At 45.5% G+C, this 23,510-nt stretch overlaps 1 protein-coding gene across 1 annotated transcript in view; it reads left to right on the top strand.

Annotated features, from left to right (window-relative positions):
- The window catches only part of TENM4 (teneurin transmembrane protein 4), a 719,375-nt gene that overhangs the window by 588,856 nt on the left and 107,009 nt on the right, over positions 1-23,510 (top strand). The window contains exon 16 of the mRNA XM_033120388.1: positions 10,685-10,870. Coding sequence (XP_032976279.1) covers positions 10,685-10,870 — 186 coding nt within the window. The remainder of the gene's footprint in view (positions 1-10,684; positions 10,871-23,510) is intronic.

Here is a 23,510-nt window from a genome sequence, read left to right as displayed (position 1 = left end):
ATTTAGTAGAATTTCCCCCGACAGCCCTGTAAAATTTTCTATCAGAAGTGGAGCTCTTCAGTATGCAAATGTAAGCCCTCCTGAAACTGGGCATCAGAATCAGGTTTCTGTTTGGATGCCCAAGCCGACATCTTCCACAACATCTCTGGTTGTCTTCCTGACTCAAACTGCTGGTGTGGGAACATGTGATTTTAAAATAATCACTATTCTTTGAATGGAAATTTTACAGTGCTCCTTCATGTATGTGCTTCATGATTTATTCAAACAACAAATACATAAACCTCTGACATCGCAGATGGGGTGATGCCCAGGAAACGAGGGTTCAGAAAGCCTGGGTGAGTTGCCCAAAGACAGTCTGGAAAAACAAGGATTCAAATCCAGCCTTCTCTGGCTTCAGAGCCCATGTTTATCCCCTGCATGACTCTGTCATTAGCTATGAGCGAGGTTTATGTTGATACTGTCTGTGAATCAGGTCTCCGGTTTCTAAAGTACCGCTTCATTTGGTACCACTTCCAGAAGCAATGTAAATTGGATCATGACCAGTGGTGTACCTGGCAATACTCCCAGGGTTCAAGGAAAAGCGTAATTGGTTTCTGGGGTGATCAGGGTGGCTTCTTAGAGGAAGGGGGATTTCAGATGGGCGAAAGGGGTTGGATTTGAGTTGACAGAGATAGAAGGAGGAGGCAAGCACCTTGCAGCAGCCCATTGTGGAAGCCAAGGTTTGCAACAAAGATGGGACAGGTCATCCCATTTTCTAGGGCAGACCCGTTGTTTGGAGTGGCTTAGCTTAGGACATGTGTAGCAGTAGTTAGTGAGAGGAGGGAGAAGCGAGGGAAGCTGGCGGGCATCAGATCATGAATGGCCTTGAAGGAGTTTAATTTAGGTTTTCTCCGTCAGTGGGAGCCACTGAAAGTTTTAAGCAGAGAGGTGATATAGTCAGGTTCGGTTTCAGAGAGCTCACTCTAATACTGGCTACAGTTTGAGGTGTCTGGGGAACATCTGGGTGGAAACGTACAGGGGAGAGTTAGGTAGGTGAGCAGGTGACTGGGTGGAGAGGTGGGCCTTTCACAAGGAATAGCAGGGCTAGAGGTCTTGCAGAAGAGCATTTAACACCAACTGTCTTTTCAGTACACCCGACTGGGCCCTTTCTGTGGGGTCTGGGTAGTGTTCCACCCCTAGCTAAAATACACGTCCCACTCACTTCTTTGGCTTCTCTGTTCACCAGCCCTTTCCTAGCTTGTTATACTTCAGCAAGGTCAGACTCCATTTGGAGACCTCCTCCAAGCTCGGTTTGCACACCTCTGATCAGCAAGCCCGGTGCCCTCCAATTAGGATGAATAGCAGTGACCTACTACATCTTGTGATAGGTGCTTCAAAAGCTTGAAATTCTGGTCCTGGAGGAATAGGCTGCTGTGAACCAACATGCTGGAATCCACTTTTCTGCTTGGTTGGAAAGCTTTCCGAGCTCCTTGAGTGAGGTGAAAGGCCGTGTGGTTTCTAAGGCTCATTAGCTGGCTGCCACCTCGGTCTGTGGGACAGAGCCGTGGCTGCAGCAGCTCTGACTCTCAGGTGATAGGGATGGAAGTTAAAAAGCACAGGAGAGTGGCTTGGGTTTGGCCTCAATGTCAAAAGGAGACTAATTACTGTGAGGAAGTCGGAGGCTCCTTTCCTGTACCTTCCTCCCCTTCTGGCTTCTTCCTGAAACCTGCACTGAGACTAAAAAGCCATCTGCCCAATTTGTTGAGAGAGGGAGGGAGAAAGAGTGGGTGCTATATCCGAACCAATTTGTTCAAAGTATAGTGATATCTGGCCTATGGGAAGGAAAGTTAACTTATAATTAGTTTACTGTGTGCCAGGCATGGTGGCTGGCTTTGGGCTCATTCACACTTAGGTAGACTTGAGTTGCTTGAGGATAGGAATAATTTGATGTAATTTCTGTATCTTCAGTCTAGGGGTATCTGACACATAGTGGGTGCTTTAATCTATTTTAAGATTCTGGTAGATAGGTATCTTTACTGCCCTTTTATAAATGACTAAGATAAAGGTCGGAGGTGTGCAATATTTGTTTCCCATAGGCGGGAAGTAGCAGAGCAGCTTGTATCCATCCAGCTTGCCTAAATCCAAGTGTCTGTTCTGTGCAAAATCATAGAACCTTGACCAGTTACATGGAGCACACTGTCTCCTACTGCTGGAATCTGACAGTAGGTGGAAGCAGTCAGAAATCCATTTCCCGTGTAAGACTCACTGTGGAATTCAGAGATTACTCTGAAGATGGCAGGCTTCTGGAGGCAACACAGGTAGACAGACTAATAACCCTGATAAAGAAAGGTCCACATAAAGTGCTCTGGAAGCACAGGAAGTGAAACCCCTTCCAGCTGGGGCAGGGCACTAGAAGGAGGCTTCGCGGAGGAGGTGGCATTGGAATCAGAACTCAAAAGGCATTTAGAGTCGAGCATGTGAAGATCGGGGTAAAGGAGAGCTTAGACCGTGGAAACAGCATGTGCACAGGCGCAGAGGAGGAACCAAAGTGTGGTGAGGCCCCATGTTTAGCCATTTGTCTACCGTGTTTCCCCGAAAATAAGACCGGGTCTTATATTACTTTTTGCTCCAAAAGATGCATTAGGTTTATGTTCAGGGGATGTCCTCCTGAAAAATCATATTAGGGCTTATTTTCCGGTTAGGTCTTATTTTCAGGGAAACACGGTAGTTGGCCCCTTACATGGATATTTCCTAAGGCAGCCATCAAGTTCTTGCTCCAGTACTGACGTGTGTGTCACCGTGTGACGAAGGGCAAGGTGCTTCGTTCTCAGGGCCCGCGTTTTCTTGTCTACATAACGGCTAGAGCATTTCTGAGGTGCCTTCTCATGCGCTGGCCACAAAACTGCTCCTCTAAGTTTTCCTCCTTTTTTTCTCTCTCACCCCTAAACCCGCCTAAAAGAGATCCCCTGGCCGGAATCAGACCGCTTCCTGTCTACCATCAGCTCTCTTCTGGTTTGCCCTCCTTCTTCATGTTTCCCCTCTCCCCGGGGTCCTTTACCTCCAGCTCTCTTCCTTCATCACTCACAGTTCCCTTGTGTCTGTGCCTGTCTTTCACACCCCCCTTCCAAAACCCAGGATCACTGCAGCCACTCACCATCTCTGATCTCATAGCTGAACTTCTGAGCACCTTAAGCCAAATCTTATCATGTTCATGAGCTGTTGCATCTCCTGGGCCTTGCCAGCTGCAGTTCTCGTACTTTGTGAGCTAGTGCTCTCATGCCCAAGGAGCTCTTTCAGAGTTCCACATCAATTCATCAGCAGAGAGTCCTACCTCACTGAGAACACTGAGGCATTGTTATGTGCTTTCCCATTACCTGGCCTGTCCCTCTGCCTGCCTGCCTCGCCCCAAGGATGAGGTGCCCACGAAACCTGTTCCTCAGATTATGCTTCAGGTCCAGTCTGCTCCAGCTGTTGAGAGACGTCTCGGTTATTTACATCATCCCCTTGCTCTCCCCAGTACCTTCAAACCCTCCCCTCCCCTGGATCTTTCCAGCACATAAACATGACATAGTTGCCACATAGTGAGTGTATACTCAATAAAAGAGTGCACAATACGAGGCACTTTACATGGTGTTCACTTAAACCTTATAAGAACCTGAGATATTTTGCAGAAGAGAAAGCTGAGGTACAGAAAGATGAAATAACTTGCCCAAGTCACACAGCTAATTGGATGGATGGATGGATGGATGGATGGATGGATGGATGATGGGCAGTTAGACGACCTGGATACCTGGTGAGAGGATTAGATGACTGGGTGGATAGGCTGATGGATGGGTCAATGAATGGATGGAGGATGAAGAGAAAAACAGACAAATAAAGGGAAAAGTACATAATATGATAGGCATTGGGTCAGGGTGAGAAAGGAGACTAGGACTCTGATTTCAGAGATCCTACAGTTTAGCTAGGGTGATGATCTAGTACATAACTAACAGTCAGGGAAATATGTCAGATGACATCTGAGATTTTGCCTAAACCTGGTCCCACAATGCACAGAACAAAAAGCTGTGTTAATCATAGTCACCTTTCATTCTAGCTAACTACATACCTTTGAGCAAGTCACTTAATCTCTCCAAGCTATTTCCTCATCTACAATGCAGAAATGAAAATACCGTTACAGGACTGTTGTGAGCATTTAATGAGATAATACTTGTGTGCCACCAACAATGGTTCTACATTTTCTCCTTATGTTTGCCTCAAATGCTGTGTATTGTGGTTTGGACTTCAAGTACACCAGGATTTCAGAGACATTCCCTATGCTGTGCACTAACTCAAATGAGCTAGTGATGAAACATAAAATCCTAGCGAGAATCATTTAAAATTATTTAACCCGCTATTAAAATTTCTTAAAATCAGTCTAAGATCCTCAGGTCCAAAGCAAAATAGAACAATTTTTCCTATCATCCATTTTAGTGCTAAAAACAGACTTATTAAAGGACTTCTCAGGAGATCCCGTGGGCCAAGGCTCGGTTTACACATCCATGGAATTTTAAAAATGGCTTCACCTGCCTCTGTTTCTTGCTCAGCAGGAAAGCAGACAGATCCTTGGGTGGGGTCTCCTCTATCCTCCACTCATATCAATTTTGAGCATCTTTCCAAGTTGAAGAAATTTTAAGGGAAAATTATATATGTCTCTCCCTGTAGGGAAAAGACACAGCTTCCCCTACCAACTGTTTTAATGAACAGGATTGTAAAGGAAGTCAAGACAAATTAAAATGTAGTGGTGTTAGGTCCCAGGCTTCATCCAGGCTTGTGTGGGGATTAACATTTCAGGAGAGAAGTCTGGGGCAGCTTTTTCCCATGCACACTTTGGGGCACAATTGACCAATAGCCAAACCTTCTTTTTTCCCTACCCTCTTCACCCCTTCCTTATGTGTCCACGTGCTCCCATGTCACAGAAAGAGAATGGGTAAGAAACAGGTATTTGGCGTGACAGAAGATGTGTGTGACAGTGTGAGGACTGAGGCACTCTATAGCATTCTCAGTTGCAGATTGGAGAAGAGGAGTGTCTAAGAAGGTTAGGCACAAAGGAGATTGAGCCCCTGTGTGAATATATTTAGCCAAATAAATGTTGCACAATATGGACTGAGACAGAGTTCAGCCAACTGACATAACACCTCTTCCACGAAGCTTGTTTTTTTGTGTGTATTTTTTTCCAATTCATCTGTTCTTTCAACAAATATTTGTGGAAAACTCATGCTGTGCCAGCCCTGCTGCCTGCTGCCAGGGAACCAAGATGAATAAAAGCTAGAGCCTGCCATCAGGTGGGCTTCTAGTCTAGAGAGAAGACAGACATGTGCACGGGTGAGGCAGGGCAGAAGTGGGAGGGGAAGAGAAGCTGCCGTGGGTATAACTTCCCTAGAAAAGCTAAGGTGTTCCTGGGCCTAACCTGCTTCATTTCCAAGGACCTGGAAAGTTCAGCCAAGAACTTTACAGCCTTGGAATGAGAATTTTAGGACACTTGGCGATTATCACCTGTTTTCAAGAGGACACCTCAGCTACAAATATAAATGGCTCCTAACTGGGTTTTGAAGGTCTTGGCTGATGGTGTTGTGCTAGGTGACCAGAGAAAGAGCTTTATACCCAAATTTTGAGGCTGCTACTAGAAAACCAAATTCTTTGCTCTTTAGGAAGGTGCTTGTCTGCTAGAGGACTAGGAGTGGTGCCGATATAGGACATCTTAGGTCCTCATCAATTCGTCGTGTACATAACATAGTTTACGTGGAGCTTTTCACATATCCCCTGTCTCTCAGTTATCACCGCTTACCCTGTAGGGGACCATTCTTACTCTCCCTAATTTGGGGAGGAGGGTGAAGCATGTTTCAGAGAGATTAAATAATTCTCCCAAGGATTCCATAGGGACCCAAGGAAGTTGGGGAATCAGAATCTGAACCCTATGGATGGTGTACACCGTAGTACTTTAAAAAGTTCCTCCCAGGCTCCAACCCTCCAGCATTAGGTCAGAAAGCTCTAATGTTAATCATGTGAAAGTCAGCTAGCATTTATCAAATGCTGTCTTGTATTGGGTGTTGCGTAAGTAAGATCTTCTGACGTCAGCCTGGTACACTTGCCACCCCACCTCATTTCCTTTCTTATAAGACAGTGTGTGTCACAATTTATCACATCCTGACCGTGGGCCAGGCACGATGCTAGAAGCTTTGCTTCTGTTCATGTTAACTCATTTAATCAGTTGAGGTTCTGTTCTGCCTGCCTTGCTAGAGCGTAAACTCCTTGAGGTCAGGAAAGAACTGTGTCTGTCATCGTCCCCGTTGGACCCCCAGTGCCTGCTGTAGTGAGCACTCAGGAAATTAAACACCTGAGAACAATTCCTACAACAACGCTCTACAGCGATCGGTGTCATCCCCAGCTTACAACTGAGGAAACTGGAGACCTAGAGAGAAAGTCTGACCCAAATTTTACAAAGTGCCACTTTACATTACATAAAAGACATATGAGCTGTCAAAGCACATTGTTTAGCATCATCCTATTTGGTTCTCACCAACCATTCTGGGAAGTTATATCTGCTTTAATGTCAAAGCAGAATGTAGGAAGAAAAATCAAGCTGTTCCTTTTATTTCAAGGACAAAAAAACATTGAGGCATATAAAGAAATCACAATAGGGGCTACAACTTGAGGCCAAATGATGAAGTAGCTTCTGCTCCCATCACGAGTCAGTGGGTCTCTTCCACTCAGGCCGAGACCATCTGCAGAGGAGAACCTGAACACTGACGGGTTGCATGACCATCAGATAGCACCCCACAAACATCAAGGTCACCCTGTTCAGGCCCCTTCCATTGCAATGTGTAAGAGCTCACAAGCCAGCTTGGAAAGGGCTGATGGAGGGGTGCCCGGCCACCAGGCGACTGTAGCTTCAGGCCAGGAGAGCATGTCTAGTGTAAACTGGTGAGGAAATGGAATTTTTGGGTGGACAGCTCCGCAGTCTCCAGATGAGAAAAGTGAGACTGAGTGTCTGGGAAACTCTGCGTAGAGGATCTCATTTCATTTCACTTCTATCCAGGATCTGACTTGGATGTAACAAAAGATAACCGACAGGGCCAGAAAAGCGGGGAGATCTGCTTGAAGAACCGGGAGGTCCCCTCAAAGAAGAGGTTTCCCTTTTGCCTGTCAGTTCTTTTATCTGTAAAATGCTTGTCCTACAGCATTGCACTGAGGGGTGTCAAAATGAGGAAGAAGCACCACATGACCTTGTAGAATTCCCTTATGCTGTCTGGGTCTCGGTAGCTTTACCTCTACGAAAGATACTAGTCAGGTGTTCTCACAGCCTTGTTGTGATTGTTAAATGAGAAATGGTACAAGGAGAGTGCTTTGTAAACTGTAAAACCTGATATGTGTTAGTTCATTATTAACCAAAAATGACTTTCCCACACTTTACCTCATTTGATCTAACACCAGCCCTGTGAGACTGGTGAAGTGGGAATTATTACACCCATTTTATAGAAATGGAAAGTAAGGCTCAACGAATTTCATAACTTGCAATGTACAGATTACCCAGCCAATAAGTGGCAAAGCCAAGGGTAGACCCCAAATCTGTCTGACCCTAAGAGTCGTGGTTTTTTATTCATTGCGCTTAAACGAAAAGATGCAGATGTAACAGCTGTCGATTGCTTGGATAATCTTTGGAATGCCCATATCAGTCGGTGCTTTATCTGGACTATGATCTCTTAAAGGGCAGAGGTCATATCTTATTGACCTCTACATTCCCAGCACCAGGCACAGTCTCTGTCTGGCACATAGTGGGCATGCATGGACTATCATTGGAAGAATGAATCAGTATGAATTTAACAAGACCTACTACGTGTGAGGCACCAAATATCCCTGAAGTGGACGCTGCCATCATCCCCATTTTACAGAGGAAGAAAACAAAGCTCAGAGCAATTGAATAGATCGCCTAAGGTCACATCACTGGCAGACAAGATGTTTGGAGCCCCCATCTGACTCCAAGTCTTACCCTCTTTCATCCCCACTCCTTCCAGATTAATTAATAGAGGAAAGAACAACCTGTTAGCCAAGACCTGATGTCAGTTAAGTGCTGGGGAAAACCTGCCTCTTCTGCTCTCACCCCCCTTGAGCTCTACATGCCCTGCTGCCTGAATTACCCAGGCTTTGGGCCCAGCCACCCATCCCTCTCCTGGCTCATACCTTGGTGAATAGAAGTGCTGTCTGCTGTTTACCTTCACACCATAAGCTGCCACCTGGAAATAGCACAGGCAAACAAATGCAAAGCTAATCTTCCCTCAGGGGAAAGCTCTAGCCCTGAGAGCAGGCTCAGCCTCCAGAGTCCCCAGGACGCTGTGCAGAAAGGGTGGAAGTCAGAAACAGGATTTGAGGAGGCCTGAGGCCTGTCACTGTTGTTTGTTTGAAAAGAAAGGAAGGAAGCCTGAAGAACGTCCTGAGAAAGCCCCATTCCTGGAGGGCTGCGTTCCCCAGCCTCACCCTCACTTGGGAAGTTTCCTTAAGGGCAACTCACCAGAGATAAACAGACAAATAGGCCTGGACTGATTTTCAGCCAGGCTGAGCAGGGTGTACAGGAATTGTTTTACATTCTCAGGTACCTGTAGCTCCATTCACACGCAGATTCATGCATTATCCAGCAAACCTTAATTAAGGGTCCGCTCTGTGCCAAGATACGTGCTGGGTATCAGGCATAGAACTGATCAGAAGAATTTGATCCAGCCTCAGGTGTCCCTACTCTGACAGTGATACAGAACAGAAACAGAAAATCACTCTACCATGTAACGTGGAAAGGCAGGAGCAGAAGAACACCGACAGGGTGAGTCACAGGAGACGTCTCAGAGGAGGAGGGACACTGGAGCTGAGCCTGCAGGTCTTTGATGTTCTGTAACATGGAGGGTGCTGATATCATACCTTCCCTCCATCTTAGGGTCAGAAAGGACCTTTGATGCCATCAGATTCCCCCAGCAGCAGAGAGGAAATTGACACCCAGAGAGAGGAAGTGACATTCCCAAGGTCACTAGCAGGCTGAGCAGGCACAGACCTTGCACACCTGGTCCTTGGACTCCTAGTCTAAAACTCACTGTCCTGGGAAACCTTTCTTCAGTGAGTGATCTTTGCCACGCCGTTTCTATCGTCCACTTCACCGAGTGTTCACCGTAGCCCTGATGGTCCACACAGTGCTGTGAGGCGGCGTGATTATTGCCCACACTCAACACATCAAAGAAGTCAAGGAACCTGCCCAAGGTCACCCAGCTAAGAAGCTCCTGAGCCTGGCATAGAACCCAGGTCCCCCAGCCCCAGGTCAGGGCTCTTGAACCCATTTTATTTACAGCAGCCTCCCTTTCCTCTGGGGAGCTGAGAAATCTGATGTGCTACTGCCTGTAGCACCTCCCTTTTCAGGTGGTGTACTTGGCAAGGTGTCTGGAATGGGAACACACCCTAAATAGTAACTCGCTGCGGTTTTTTTTTTTTAGTTCTTAAACATTTTAGCCATTGCATTGTAGACTGATACGGAAGGCCCGAGCCTCTGAGATTTAATTTTGTTAGATCTTTCCTTTTTCAAAAGTAGTTAGACTATGAGTAGCTGCTAAACCAGGATCACCGCTTAGAAGGGAGTAATGGGCAAATGCAATTTGATACGGGTGCCAATCAGTTTACTTTGAAAGAAATTAAAGGCATTGAGATTTCCCTTTAAAAACGGGTGGGCCATGAGGCACAGAATGGAGCAGGGTCACCCTCACAGCCTTGGCAGAGAGCCCTGGGGGCCATGGTTGCTCACCCCGTTTCCTAAAAACCAGTTGTGTTTGGGAGCCTTCATAACTTCTGCCTGTGTGACTGAGGCTGTGCTGGCCCCAGGCCCGAGGGACTTGTGAATTAGGCCGTGTGTGTGTGTGTGTGTGTGTGTGTGTGTGTGTGTGTGAAGGGCCAGGCAACTCCACTCTGGCTGTGGAGTGTCCCACTCCACGCACCCCCACACCCCCACCCCCGTCACTCCCCCACCCCGTCCTTGCCAGTCTGTTTGTTTTGGATCAGAAAGGCCATTTAGCTGGTGCTTAGAGTTGCAGTGAGGAAGCACTGAGACGGAGGACAGAGCATAAACCCAGCAAGGCACAAAACAACCACCAGAGTACACCCAGGAGGTGCCAGGTCCAGCCTCCCTCTCACCCCACCTCAATTAGAGTCAAGGATGGAACAAAATGTAGGCCCCACAACACTTCAAGTGCCCCAGCCAGACCCACCAGCACTTCCTTTGGCAATCGGGGACTCATCCTTACTTTGTTTTCACACATAACTGGTTTTTAATTAAATTTGACTTTTCCTCACATCTGTTCGGCAGGCCGGTCCCCTTTGGAAGTGGCAAGCACAGAAGTGGGGACAGGCTGGCAATAGGGAAAAGCAAACAGAGCAGAGCCCTTCAATCCATCCTATTCTGGTGAAGAATGCGCTCCGGACAGGCTCTTGCCCAGAGAATTGTTCTCATCCGAGGGTCATTGTCCACAGAGATTAGCCTCCCGAGCCTCTGGAATCCCAGTTGCTCACAGAAGCCCAGGAAGGCAGCCAAGTGTGACCCTCATTCCCAATGGCAACTCGCTCAATACTTGTTTTTTCTCTCTCCTCCTGCCCCTGCCCCTGCCCGTCCTGGCCTGGGTTCCCTCTCCCCTCTTCCCTGCAGAGATCTGTGCTGCTGACTGTGGTGGCCATGGCGTCTGCGTGGGCGGCACCTGTCGCTGTGAGGATGGCTGGATGGGGGCAGCCTGCGACCAGCGGGCCTGCCACCCACGCTGTGCCGAGCATGGGACCTGCCGCGACGGCAAGTGCGAATGCAGCCCCGGCTGGAACGGCGAGCACTGCACCATCGGTATGGTGGGCCCCGGCCCTAGGGTACCTGCTCCGGGCTGCATGGGACCCTTGTCTGTCAGGCGCTTCGGGGCCAAGGCTGTGCTCCCATCGCATGTGGGAACTGAGCAACGAGTCCTTTCATCTGGTGACATGATGATTGTCATTTCCTAGACATCCATTGATCTTAAACTCGTAACTGGGAACTTTTCATCTCCTCCCTCCCTAAGCTGCATTTCCCAGATTCCAGTTACCTGGTTAGCATGCCTTGCTATTTAGCCCTTCCCAGGCCAAATGCAGTGTCGGTCTATGTTAAGGAGCTGGGGTTCCAGAGTGAGGCAGAGGAATCTCACTTAATAGCTGTGGGCAAGTCCCAATGCTCCTCTGAGCCTCAGTTTCCTCACCTCTAAAATGGGGATAGTCATGCATGTAAAGAGTTTAGCACAGGCTGGCACGTAGTCGCGTACTCAATAAATGTGCCATTATTATCAAATTCACAATCTCATTAGGAGGGCCCGGGCTTAGCTCTGAGCTCCCCATACACACGGGCCTCCTAGGTCGGAGCTCCCAAACAGGCCCGAATCCTTGGGAAAGCTTCTCACAGGCCCCAGGCCACATCTGCATCCCATTAGTCCGGGACCCTTCCCTCCCCTGTCCTCAGCTTCCGTCCTGTCTGCGTTTGTCTCCTTTCTCCTATCTCGCGGCCCCCTTGGCACCATGGGCCCCTGCCGAATGAAGCAGCACTGTTGGCAGCTTTCAAAACAAGCTGATCACTCCATTCCCTTCTTTCTGCCTTTCCTGCTGGTTTTGTTGATTTTAAACACAGCCAGACATTTTGCTTGGTTTATTATCTGGAATGAACACTCACCAAAAGCTCTTTATTGAATCAACTGGTTTGTATATGTGTGTTTTAACTTCTTCCCCTTCCATTTTTTTAAAGGAAGGGTCTGTGATCAGATGGTGAGCACATGGCTTTGGAAGGCAGGATTCTGGGTGCCTCTCCAGCTCTGAAAGCCACCTCTTGAGTCTTACAGAAACTGGGAGACCAGCCCCAAAACTTTTGGGGGACAAAGGAATTTTGAGCAACTGGAACTGTCTCTTATCTCATGTTTTTGTTTTTTTCGTAAGGCTCCCTTCCTTTTGTTTTATAGCCTGAAATTAGTTTATATTCCTCATCCCTGCCCTCACGACATCACTCTGTTTTATAAACGGCTGTAGAATACCTTAGACTTATTACAATTAATCACAGTGGCTTCTAAGTTTTGAGTATTGACAACGTGCCAAGCACTGTGCTAAGGGCTTTAACTGCATTATTTCATACTCTTCACAACCCCTGTGGAGGCACACATGTTGTTCCCTCCTGTTCAGGGACCTGAGGTTGAAGATCACTTGGCATTTAAGAAGCAGCACAGCAATTGGAGACTCGGTCTTCCGAGCCTTGGTGCAGGGGGCTGCTCACCAGCTGCTTGCCCTGCAGTCCTGGCAGGACAAAGCCCAAGTTTTCTATGGCAGCATCCAGCTCATATCCTTCCCAGTGCCTTTTTCTTTTGGTTGCTCTCAGGGTTCCACACCTAATTTGCCAGGCTACACTCTTAACAGAGCCACTCAGAGCCGATGGTAGCCCTCTCTGCTTTTCCTTAGCAGAAATGTGGTCTCTTACTGTGTGCTTCTGGGTGGCTTCTTTACGTCAGTGTCATCTTACCTTATGATTGTCCTGGATGCCCCTTAAAGAGAAGTGGCCCAAGTCACCTGAGGGGCCCTCTTCTTTAAACTCTGCTTTCACTTTTCTGCATGACTGAGTACAGACTGACCTTTTAGCCTCCCAGCCCAGAAGGGGGTCCATCCCTATTAAAAACAAAATCAGAGCCCAGAGAGAGCGCATTCTGTTTTTCTGCCTTGCTTACAGATACTTCTAACTCGCTTACAGAGTCCTCAAGTCACCTTACCAAGTTCCAAAAAGTTTATGGCTGTCAGACTTTTATAAGATAAAAGCCTCTCATCTGAGGCTTGTGATGGAGGATTTCGGGACATTCTCCCCCCTGCAGTCACCGATGACTCATGCCCGGGCTCGTGGGCAGGCTGTGCAGCATCTAGTGTCTTGTGGATGTTCACGCACCTGGCCTGAAGATCCCCTCCCACCTCCTCTCACACCCCGCTGTCACCCTTTAAGAGCAAATTCCTCCTTGGGACTGCAGATGCTTCTTCCCCTCCAGATAAGAAATCCATCAAGGTAAATGTGCAGAATTCCAGAGGGAGGTTGACAGTCATAAATACCAGAAAAATGTCACAGGACATTGAAGAAGTAATGGACTGGTCATAGTGGCTCAGATGAAAGGACGCTGGCTGGGATTTCTATTACCTTTCATTGTGTGGTGAGCATTTCCTTTGTCCCTGTCTAATCTCCCCGCATGGCAACTTGCTCTCTGTACCCACGCATCTCTGCCTGTAGCCAGCTGCATCCCCACTGAGGAAACAGTCCCCCAGTGCTGAAGGGACACTTCGTAACCTTGTTGGACAGTAGGGAAGGGGGGTAGGCAGCACAAATGAGAGAAACCACGGCGGTGCCTTCTTTTTTCTGTTTGGAATGGAAATAAGAAGGAAACAGCCCTTTTTAAACTTGGATGGTAACACGAAGCACTTTCTTATGTTTCCAGGGAACTGCACTCCCTGTGAGGGTCATTTAGGAAAAGAAAGAACTGCTGATGTGAAAAGTTAGAAATTCAAAGTGTTACCTTTTCTCTTGTTACCAGGTTTCATTATTATACAGTAGGTCATTATAGTGCTGCCAGCTCGTATGCTGCAGTACAGTTATGTCCCACGCCAGAGAAAGAGCAGTGGCTCCACAACACTGATTCAGAGACCTCCGTGCAGTGAAAGGGAAAGAAAAGAGAGCCTGTTTATTCACACACTGCTGCCCTCCATAAACAGGAAAGAATGACTTGATTGCTTAAGAGCCGGCATAAAAGCATAAGACAAGTCTGGGCTCCTTATGGTCAAATCCCCAGCATAAGAACGCTTTTACCCCAGTTTCATTTCCCAGAGCAGATTATTAAAGTAGGAATTAAATATCTCCTTTGGAGGCTTTGGTTCATCTTTTCTTTTATGGAAGCTAAGAGTTTTCTCAAAAGACGTTGGTTTTCAGAATGAAAGGGAATTTGACAGTGGCATCCTCTTTGATGACAGTATTTTTGTCAAAAAGCAAGAATATTTCACATTGAATCCTGATTCCTTATGTTAGGAATTATCTGTCTCATGCATCTTCAAGAATGGTCACTGGGTGCTCCAGTTTCTCCCTCTGAGTCACACAATGGGGTGGCTGGTGGAGGCTTCTAGGGGTCACGGAATCCTGGCCCCCTCCTCCACTGTCCACAGAACTGCACACCCGTCAGCCTGAATCTCAGTCACCTGCTCCTAAAAATATCCCACAAATAAAGGGATTTTTCATTTTCGCCCTCACTCGTCACTAATCTTCCCACTTGCATATATAGAATGCAGTTTTCCTAGTCCAGAAGTTAAGGTAAGACGGATTGATTTTGATCTATTTCTCAAGTATATGGTCAACACAGAGTCATCAAAAGCTTATTTTTGGATGTCTTTTCCTGGAATTTTATGGGTCTCTTAAGTACGGGGCTTGACCTCCAGTTTCTTTAGAGAAAGCTACACATCATAGTTAAATTTAAGAAGTTGCTTAATTTTTTTCCTGTCTCTGAAAATACTGCTAACGTTTTGGATCACTGCGGCGATAGTTATTTTCTTCACTTTGTGCTTCTTGTCCGTAAAAGTCTCGGAACACATGTGGGAAATGCCAGCTTCTGATTACATTTGTAAAATTCCAACCTTGACCCCAAAGCTGTGATTGTTCCAGATGCCAGATATACAGAATTATTTACTAGGCTTCAGGAGAGCTGTCCAATCATATAAATCTTGATTCTTAAACAAATCCTCCTCTGGGAGTAAAGATCAAAATAATACTCTGATGATGTAATTACTAGAGTGAGCAAAGCCAGACCTCACGATGAGGAGAAATTACAAAGAAAGACCACAAGATCTTCTGGAGTTCTCTGTCCACGTTTGAAATGTAGAGCTCAGGTTTCTCTTTTGTAATCAGACGGCCCTCCACCAAAAGCTCCCAAGGCACTCCCAAGGTATCAGCACCTGTGTGATGTTCCTACGCTCATCCCTCCTCAAAAGCATTCTCTCACAACGGGACCTGTGACCTGACAGGGCAAATGCTGACAAGGAGAAAGAAAATGGACAGGGATCTACCCCCGAGTTATCAAAGCAAGAGCTCGAGTAGATGATGGTTCTGGGAGACTTTAGCCCACACGTAGAAGGGGTGGGAAAGTTAGTGGGCCGTGTGAGTCCCTCTCAGGATGAGTGCCATTGGCCACTTATTCATCGATCCTTCATCCAAAGCGAGAAGAGCATTAATATATCCAAGATCTTCACAAGAACATCTCTTTGGTGGTTTGTCATCCGTCAGAAAGAAATTTAGATGGTGATAACCACCGCCAAGCATCACGTGCTCTAATGATCCTTGTTTAATCTGGCCTAACGTGTACCAACGATACAACTGTTAGAGTCAACTGAGCCTCCTGGAAAATAAGAATGAAAAGTCGCTGGCTATGTTCTCCATAACCTTTGATTGGGGATTGGGTGGGGGTGGGGGGTGGATCCCAGAAGCTTCTTGGGTTATCCTAAGAGAAACTTTTGGAAACTTCCGTTGGTACAGGCAAGTCAAGGGAAGACGTTTTCATGTGGGAGGTCATAGAAATGCTAAAGAGAGCTAGGACCTCACAAACCCACCTCTGCCCTCTGCCAGAAGCTCAGAGTCTGTATCACACATAGCTGTGTGGCTCCACTGTCTCCAGTTTCTTGTACAGTGACGGGAATATAGAAGGAACAGAAGAAACATCTGTGCAATGTTGAAAGAAGAAGCATGGCCCAAGAGGAAAAAATGACTCGACTACCGTCGTCTTCATCCTGAAGTTCTAAGGAGAAAGATGAAGGAATCTTTTTGAAGTTCCAAATCCACCATTCCTAATGCAAATTTATGGACTTGATGTCATCTTTTCCTAAAGTTAGTACTTCAAAATCATGATGAATTTTTAAGTGCCCATACTCAAGGGCGTATGTGCCAAGATTTTCAAACAATGAAAGCAACAACCGTATGGACTTCTGCGTATGTCTCTTATAAATAAATTGGCATTGGACTTCAAAGACCCAGTTATCACTTCCATTTTCAATAGCAAGAGACAAGGAATCTCTCTCTATTTCATTCCCAGGAAACTGTTGGACTTGGACTATTACCAGCTTTTGGGTTCACTGTGTGGCTTGAGGTCACTGTGTAGGAAAGGAATCCCTTGATTGGTGGAGTCAGAACTTGAAGTTTCGAATGTCCACTTTTGTCTGCTGAAACCCACCCTGAAACTCACTCACATCTACTGGCTGCTTGCTATTGCCGCCTGCAGTCTGGAGACAGCAGTAAGCATTTTTAAAGGTATTAAAAATGTATTTACACTTCATAGAGATCTTTATTACTAAAAACTTCTTTCAAATGAAATGGCATTAGAAGAGAGAGAGTGCTCTCTGAAGTCAGCCCTTTGGGCTGGGGGCAATAAGCTTATAGACTGGATGTAGTCTGTACTCATCACCAGAGCCATGATAATCACCATCAGAATAAAAGGGAATATGACCGTGGCATCCTCTTTAATGACCGTATTTCGTTGTGTTCATTCATTCAACCACCCCATACGGAGCACCACAATCCAAGCGTGTCTTGTTGGAGACCTCCCTCAAAGCGGATGCTGCGTGGCAGTATGGCCATTTGGATCCCAATGATGGTGTCTCATCCAGCCTAGTCATCCTTCCCAACCCTGTGAAAGAAATCTAGGCCCATGTCATCTCTTCTGTAGCTAGGTTCAGAGTTTTTACAAGAATGTATGATTCTCACCCTCCACAAAACTCAGCAGATCTGAAAGCGCAGAACAGCCACTGAGCCAGGCAGTCCAGGAAACCCTGCGTGTTATTGCTCTCTGATGGCATATCCTGGGAGATGGTGTCTAAGACACTTTAGGTCCCTTTGCAAAATTAGATGAGCGAGCTTGACTAAGACGAAAGTGACAGATGAACCAAGAATCAAGAAAGGCTTTGCCTTAGCCAGAGATGTATCCTAGGCTGTTTTACATGTGGGCTGGCCCTATTTCTCATTGTTTGGCATTCCACAGCTTTGTTTATTCTTTCCCGCTCCATAAGCCACTCTCCTTCACTTTCCCTACTTACATCCTATTATCTCATGGACTCCACAGCATCTATAAGAATGAAGGGGAAGCATGCAGGCCCAGTTAAAATCTCCTCTTCCCAATTTTCCACTTGGCTGTGCAGCCTCCAGGAGCATATTTCATCTGGAAACAGAAACCACGTGGCTACCCAGACTAAGAACACAGCCTCTCTCATCCACCAGTCTTTTGAGGCAAATATAGATCGATGACTAGCAACAGTGTCTGTCCTATCGAGAGGACTGAAAAAAATGAAATTTATATTTTTGTATGAAGAAAGTAAGAATGTTCTTACTGTTTATAGACCCCTAGGGCTTCCAGAGTAAGGCCCTCCCATTGCAGACCTGTCCTACTTGCGGACTTTTGAATCACGGGTGAAATCGAGCTGAGGATGGGAGCCAGCCTGGCAGAGATTATCAGGCCCTTCAGGAGACGGCCTTTATGTCAGCATATGTGGGGGAGTCGTAAAGAGAGGGTGAAGGGAAAGCTCCTCAAATGGTTATGGCTACAGCCTAAGTGGGGAAGGTGAAATGGAGTTAGGATTTATGCTGGGAATGAAGGGTCGGCCGTGCTTTAAACACACAGCCACATATATCCATGGTGGGGTTTCTTTCAGAGCAATGTTTGACCCCTGTCCTCACAAATAAGCAAAGCCTTAGATTGCCAAATAATCCAGTGCTTGGATGCAGCCCCTCCATTGGAAAACAAAGCGCACATCATTCTGTCTTTGGAGTTAATCAGCATTGAGAGGTGGTCAGGTTTTCTTTTCTCTTCCTCATTTTTCACAATGACATCCATTGACCTGTACCTCACATCGTTTGTAAGATGCCTCTTACTTAACGCCAGGCATTCTGCACACAAGTCTGTGGGGGCACATGTGTCCATAGAAAATTCAAGAATGGCAAACAGATCATCCAGCGGTATATTTGACCAAAGACTCAACCCACTTCCCTAGTGCATGTCAAAGATGATTCTAATTTTGCATAGTGCTAAATTCCAGCTTCCTAGAAACCCTTCTGCTCAGACAGAGTGCACTTGTTCTTATACCACTGCTTCCCCTAAAGGGAGGTGGGATGCTGCTCCGGGTAGACCGAGGGCCAGTTCTAGTTTTCCATAAAGCTGAACAGACCTGACAGAACAGGAGTGTGATCACTTTTGCAGCCTCCCACCCTCTTCCTCCCATTCTCCTTATCCATATGTCTTCTTGTTTATCTGATCATATTTCCAAACACCTGGGTCACAGAATGTGTTGACGTTCCTTTGGGCCCTTCCTGGAGAATGTGCCTGCTCTCCCTCCTTCTCGCTCATGTTATCCTGTCTTTGGTTTTATTTTCCCCACCATGGCAGGTCTGTCCCAAACGTGGGGTGCATCCCCTTTGTCTCCTTAACACCTGGCATGGTTATGTGGCAGGCAGTATTGTACTTACTTGATCCTACCTTAAATGTCCTGTCTTTTATTTCCCAAGCTCACTATCTGGATAGGGTAGTTAAAGGTATGGTCTTCCTTCCTCTATTTTCCTTATTGTCTTTGTGTGTGTGTTTGTGTATAAGCATAAAAGAAGAAATGTATCTCTAAAAATGTATATACACCCCAGAAGCATGGTTTATAGATGCTGCCACATCCCCAGCTCTTTCACAGCATCCACTGCCTGGAGGATGGGTTTTTGGTCGCAAGGTGGTTGATATACCTGGAATGTCATTCTTCCCCCTAAAATGCTCAATCTGTTTGTGACATTACCATTGTGCTATTGTCCTTCCCTCCCCATAGACACATTATGCTGCTCACCTTTTCTACCCCATCTCATGTCACCCCGCCCATCCCTTAGAGCCTTTGGTCCATTAGAATTAAGATGCTGGGAACCAGGGTGGGTGGCTTGAGAGAAGAGACCCCAGAGCAAGCCAAGAAATCTTAAGAGCTGCGTTCTATTCTGTTGTGTTCATTCATCCAACAACCACATGTAGAGCACCCTAGTACTGTGTACTAGGTACTGTGCCAGGCTCTGGAGAAAGGGGAGAAACAGACTCCTGACCGCAGGGACTAGGTGCTCTTTTCAGAGAAGGCCTGACTTTGGTAAGTCTTATCTTTGAAGAGTATTTCCTACAGGCAAAGTAATTCCTTCTAGTTTAACCATTTACATTAATTATGTAGCGTGTGATTTTCCAAAAAGGCCTCATTGCTCTAAGAACAAGTCTCAATGATCAGATATGTGTGCTCCTAAAAGAGTCCAAGCTCCCCAAGGAGAAATACCATGCCCCATTCTTCTTTTTATCCTTATGCCCTAACACAGCACCTGGCACAAAATATGTGCTCAGTGGTTAAGGACTCATACTCTGGAGTCAGACCGCCGGAGTTGAATGCCAAGTCCGACACTTAATGAACTGGGTGACCTTGAGCAAGGTACTTAAGCTCCCTTCACTTCACAGTCTTTATAAAAGAGGATTATAACAGGACCTACTTCATAGGGTTGGCGTAAGGATTAAGTGAAATAATGAATGTAAAGTGCTTAGCACATGGGCATGAATGATGCTCGACAAATGTTAGCTGTACTGTTTTATTTTCATATGCTTATTCTCACCCTTAACTTGAAAAAGACCTTTGTTAGCCGGACTCATTATTGACATTGTAAACAAAAAGGCTAAATTGGCTTTTAATAAGACATAGCAACTGCTGTTTAAAAACTTTTGGAAAGAGTTTTAGGGAAAGGGAAACATAAATCACTGAATGCTTTTCAACTGGGACATCTTTTTCTAGGCCCATCCAATGGTTGCTTGGTGTTGAGAAGCAAGGTTATGGCATTTCACATGCTGGTCTTCAACTGAAAATAAAATCATTCTAGCAAGAGAGAGTCGTACCTCTCAGCTTCTTTAAAATAGGAATTTCACACATAATCATTAGAGAAATCATCAGGATAGATTAAATTTAATAGTGTTACCATCTATTTGGTAGAATTTTTCCTGCTATGGGAAGTATTTTTACATCCATGAGTCATAAGTGGGTCCTGTGATTTTTTTTTAAGGAAACAGATATAATTATACTCATTTGATTGGGAAAGGAAATTGAAGTTGAGGAAGTGAGTGGCCCATCCTGGGTCACTGTTCTAGTAAGTGGCAGAGCCAGGATTTTGGATTTCCTGACCAAATCCATATTTCCAAAATTTTTTCTCCTATCACCACAAATAACCAAGAATGTCCCCATGATTTCCAACATTCTTCCTCCATACCATGACTTCTACACTTGTGCCCTCACCAGGAAGTGACAATATTCTCTCGCAAACTGTCTGTTATGAGCGTTTGTTCAGAAAATATCACCAGACCTGTAGTTAGATTAGGTCAATGAATCGTAGGCTGCTTTAAAAGACAAACATTTCTTACCAAAATCTAGGTCTGGACCAAGCCCCCATCTGGCTGCCTTTCTGGTGTAATGGGTACTAATCCTAAAAAAAGAATTCGGAAACCCATACAAGGCCAGCTCAGGACTTGTCAGAGTAGAATACTTTGCAGTTCATGACAAACCGCCTTCTGTTCTGTGCTTTCCAGTGGCATTGGTAGAAACTAAAGAAACAGCATTCACTCAGCAAATACATTGAACTCCTCCTCAGGGCCAAGAAATGAGGATATGAAATGGTCCCAACTGTAAGGCTGCCTACAGTCCAGCAAAGAAGATCCTTAGAAAACAAGTCCAACAACGTGTGATGAGGATTATGACAGGTGAAGTCCAGGGGCCACTTAGCAAGGAGATCCGCCAAATTGAGGCAGGGCGATGTAGACCAAGACCGTGAACTTAGGCAAATGAGAAAGCCACTGAAGGCTTCTAAAAGCAGGATAATGACTTGATGACATTTGTGATTTGGAAGGATCGATCTGTCCATATTGTGGAAAAGAGTCGAGGGGGAACATCTGGGGACAGAAGACCAATTAGACTGTTGCTATCATCTAGGTAGACGATGACAGTGACCTTGTCTGGGAAAGTGTCTGTAGGGATGAAAAAGTACAAGAGGAAAAGAAGCAGAACCATAAAAAAAAGGGACATTTTGATATATGATAGGTGTATTACATAGCCCCTTAACTAAAAAAATATTTAAATAACTTCAAGGGTTCTGAAAGCCTTACCTGATGCCAGCATCAAGGGGGCTTCATCATAGGCTTAAGCAGAAGGCGGAAGATAAAGCGGTCCCTTGTCACTTAAAGGGCATCATTTCTTTTGAAAAGCTTAGCCCTTCTCCAAACCTTAAAATTACATTATTTTGGCTCTAGCAAATACCTGGTGTGAGTCCTTCCAGAGGGGATTGTTAATGTCACTTGGGCTTTCTGAATTATTGATGAGTTTCAGGGTTTGTGGAATTAATGAGCTGCAGTGGTGGGTAAGGATAGGCATATTGCTTTAAGAAAGTCAGCAAGTCACCCCAGAGGAGGCTTCTTCATACTGGCTAATGGGGGTCTGATTATCCCAGAAGCAAATTGCTGGATGAGAGCGAACCTCTTTCAACCCACAGGTACTCAAGGTCCCTCTGAAACCCTGAAACTGATAGGATAGTGCAGGACCTCAGGGCATAACTTGGTCCATTTAAAGAAACTGACTGGATAAAGTGTTCCTGTGATTTCACATGCAGAGCTTTCCCTCCTGGAGAGCACCTGCTCCTTCAGGCAGTTTCCAAGCAGCTCAGAATGCGTGTGCTAGGCACTGTGTGCTCAGAAGAGCTCACTGGAGCACGGCTTCCCAAAGTGGCTTTTGTGGAATAGAATATTCCACATTATTATAAATGGTTGTAAGGGGAAAAAAGAGTCCTGAGGTCAAATTGGAAAATGTTCTGATAATCTAATAAGCAGGTTTCTTGAAGACTTCTCAGAGCCTTTAATGTATTAATACTTAAGGTGGCTTTCTAGGATAAGAATATAGGATGCAATGTTTTACACACTTAGTTGATCACAGAAGCTTGTTTTTGAGGACCTCATAGAACTAGTATTCCACAAAATTCACTCTGAGAAGTATTGTTTGAGATTATAAGACCCACTTTAAGTCCTTCCTGGACAAAGTTGGGTATAGATAAGTAGAATATAAAATTCTTAAGGTGAGGGGATAGGTCTCATAGAGTTAACACCAGGCCTGGCATCCAATAGGTGCTGAGTCAAGTTTGTTGAAATTAAGAACAAAATCATCAAATTTGAAGTTGCTTTGACCTTCTTATTGGGTTAGTTGCACTGGAAGGGCCTAACAGATCATCTCATCCAAACTCTCATTTTATAGATACGAAAATTGGGGCCAAAAGAGGAAAAGTAACTTTTCCAAGATCCCACAAGTTAGTCAGGAGGTACCAGAACCTATTTCATTCATTGATTCAGTTCAACAAATACGTATTGAGTGTCTGCTATGTGCAAGGCATGGATGGGGCCCAAATTCGCTTTTATGGAGTTTACATTCCGATGAAGGGAGTAAGACATTAAACTAATTGCAAAATTAAGAATTTCGGTATACTTGGGACAGTTGCTCTCCAGGAGAAGGACAGGGTGCTAGAAGAGCATGAAATGGGGAGCGCTGAACTGTCTCGCTGCCTCCCACACGGCTGCATCGTGACCCCCATGACCTTGTCACTGGGCTTGTCTCAGTTCTCTTTGGCAAGGTTTGCATTTATGAGGACCACAGCTTTTGACCGAAGATGAAAGATTATATTCTGGTTTGTGAATTTCTTAGTGAAGTTCTACAACATTAAAACAAATCCAAAGTACTAGTTTTCATTTATTGAATACCGGCTTTTGTTACCCACTGTGCTAACTAATTGGCATACATTATCCCATTAATCTTCTCAAGAACTCGTTGAGTTAGGTGTTACCTCCGTTTTACAGATGAGAAAGCTGAGGCCCATAGAGTTAAATAATTTGCCAGTCATCACACACATAGTAAGTAAAACGGTGCTGTGATTTGAACTGAGGTCTGTCCAGCTCCAAAGTCCACACGCTATTGCAACACATGGGTTTTCTTTTTTAAATTTAGGAGTAAATGGTGTGAAATTGGAACTGCCCTAGAAAATCAGGATCTGAAATATATATAACAAAATTTATTTCGTTTAGAAATAATATGTAAAGTGTCCAGCACAGTGGCAGAAACCTTCCGTATGTGGCAACTGTCATTGTCATCGCTGTCTTGAAGCATCTAAACCAGGAGTGGGCAAACTACAGCCCATAGACCATACCTAGCCCATTACCTGTTTTTGTAAATAAAGTTTTATCAGAGCACAGTCATGCTCATTCGTGTATAAATTGTGTGTGGCTGCTTTCAAGCTACAATGGTGGAGTTGGGTGATTGTAACAGAGACCTAATGACTCACAAGCCTAAAATTTTTATTGTCTGGACCTTTATAGAAAAAGTTTGCTGACTCCGATCTAGAT

This window comes from Rhinolophus ferrumequinum, chromosome 11, assembly GCF_004115265.2.
Source record: "Rhinolophus ferrumequinum isolate MPI-CBG mRhiFer1 chromosome 11, mRhiFer1_v1.p, whole genome shotgun sequence".
NCBI classification, from domain to species: Eukaryota; Metazoa; Chordata; class Mammalia; order Chiroptera; family Rhinolophidae; genus Rhinolophus; species Rhinolophus ferrumequinum.
The sequence above is the reverse complement of the archived record's forward strand: the minus strand, read 5'-3'. Positions and strand labels throughout refer to the sequence as shown.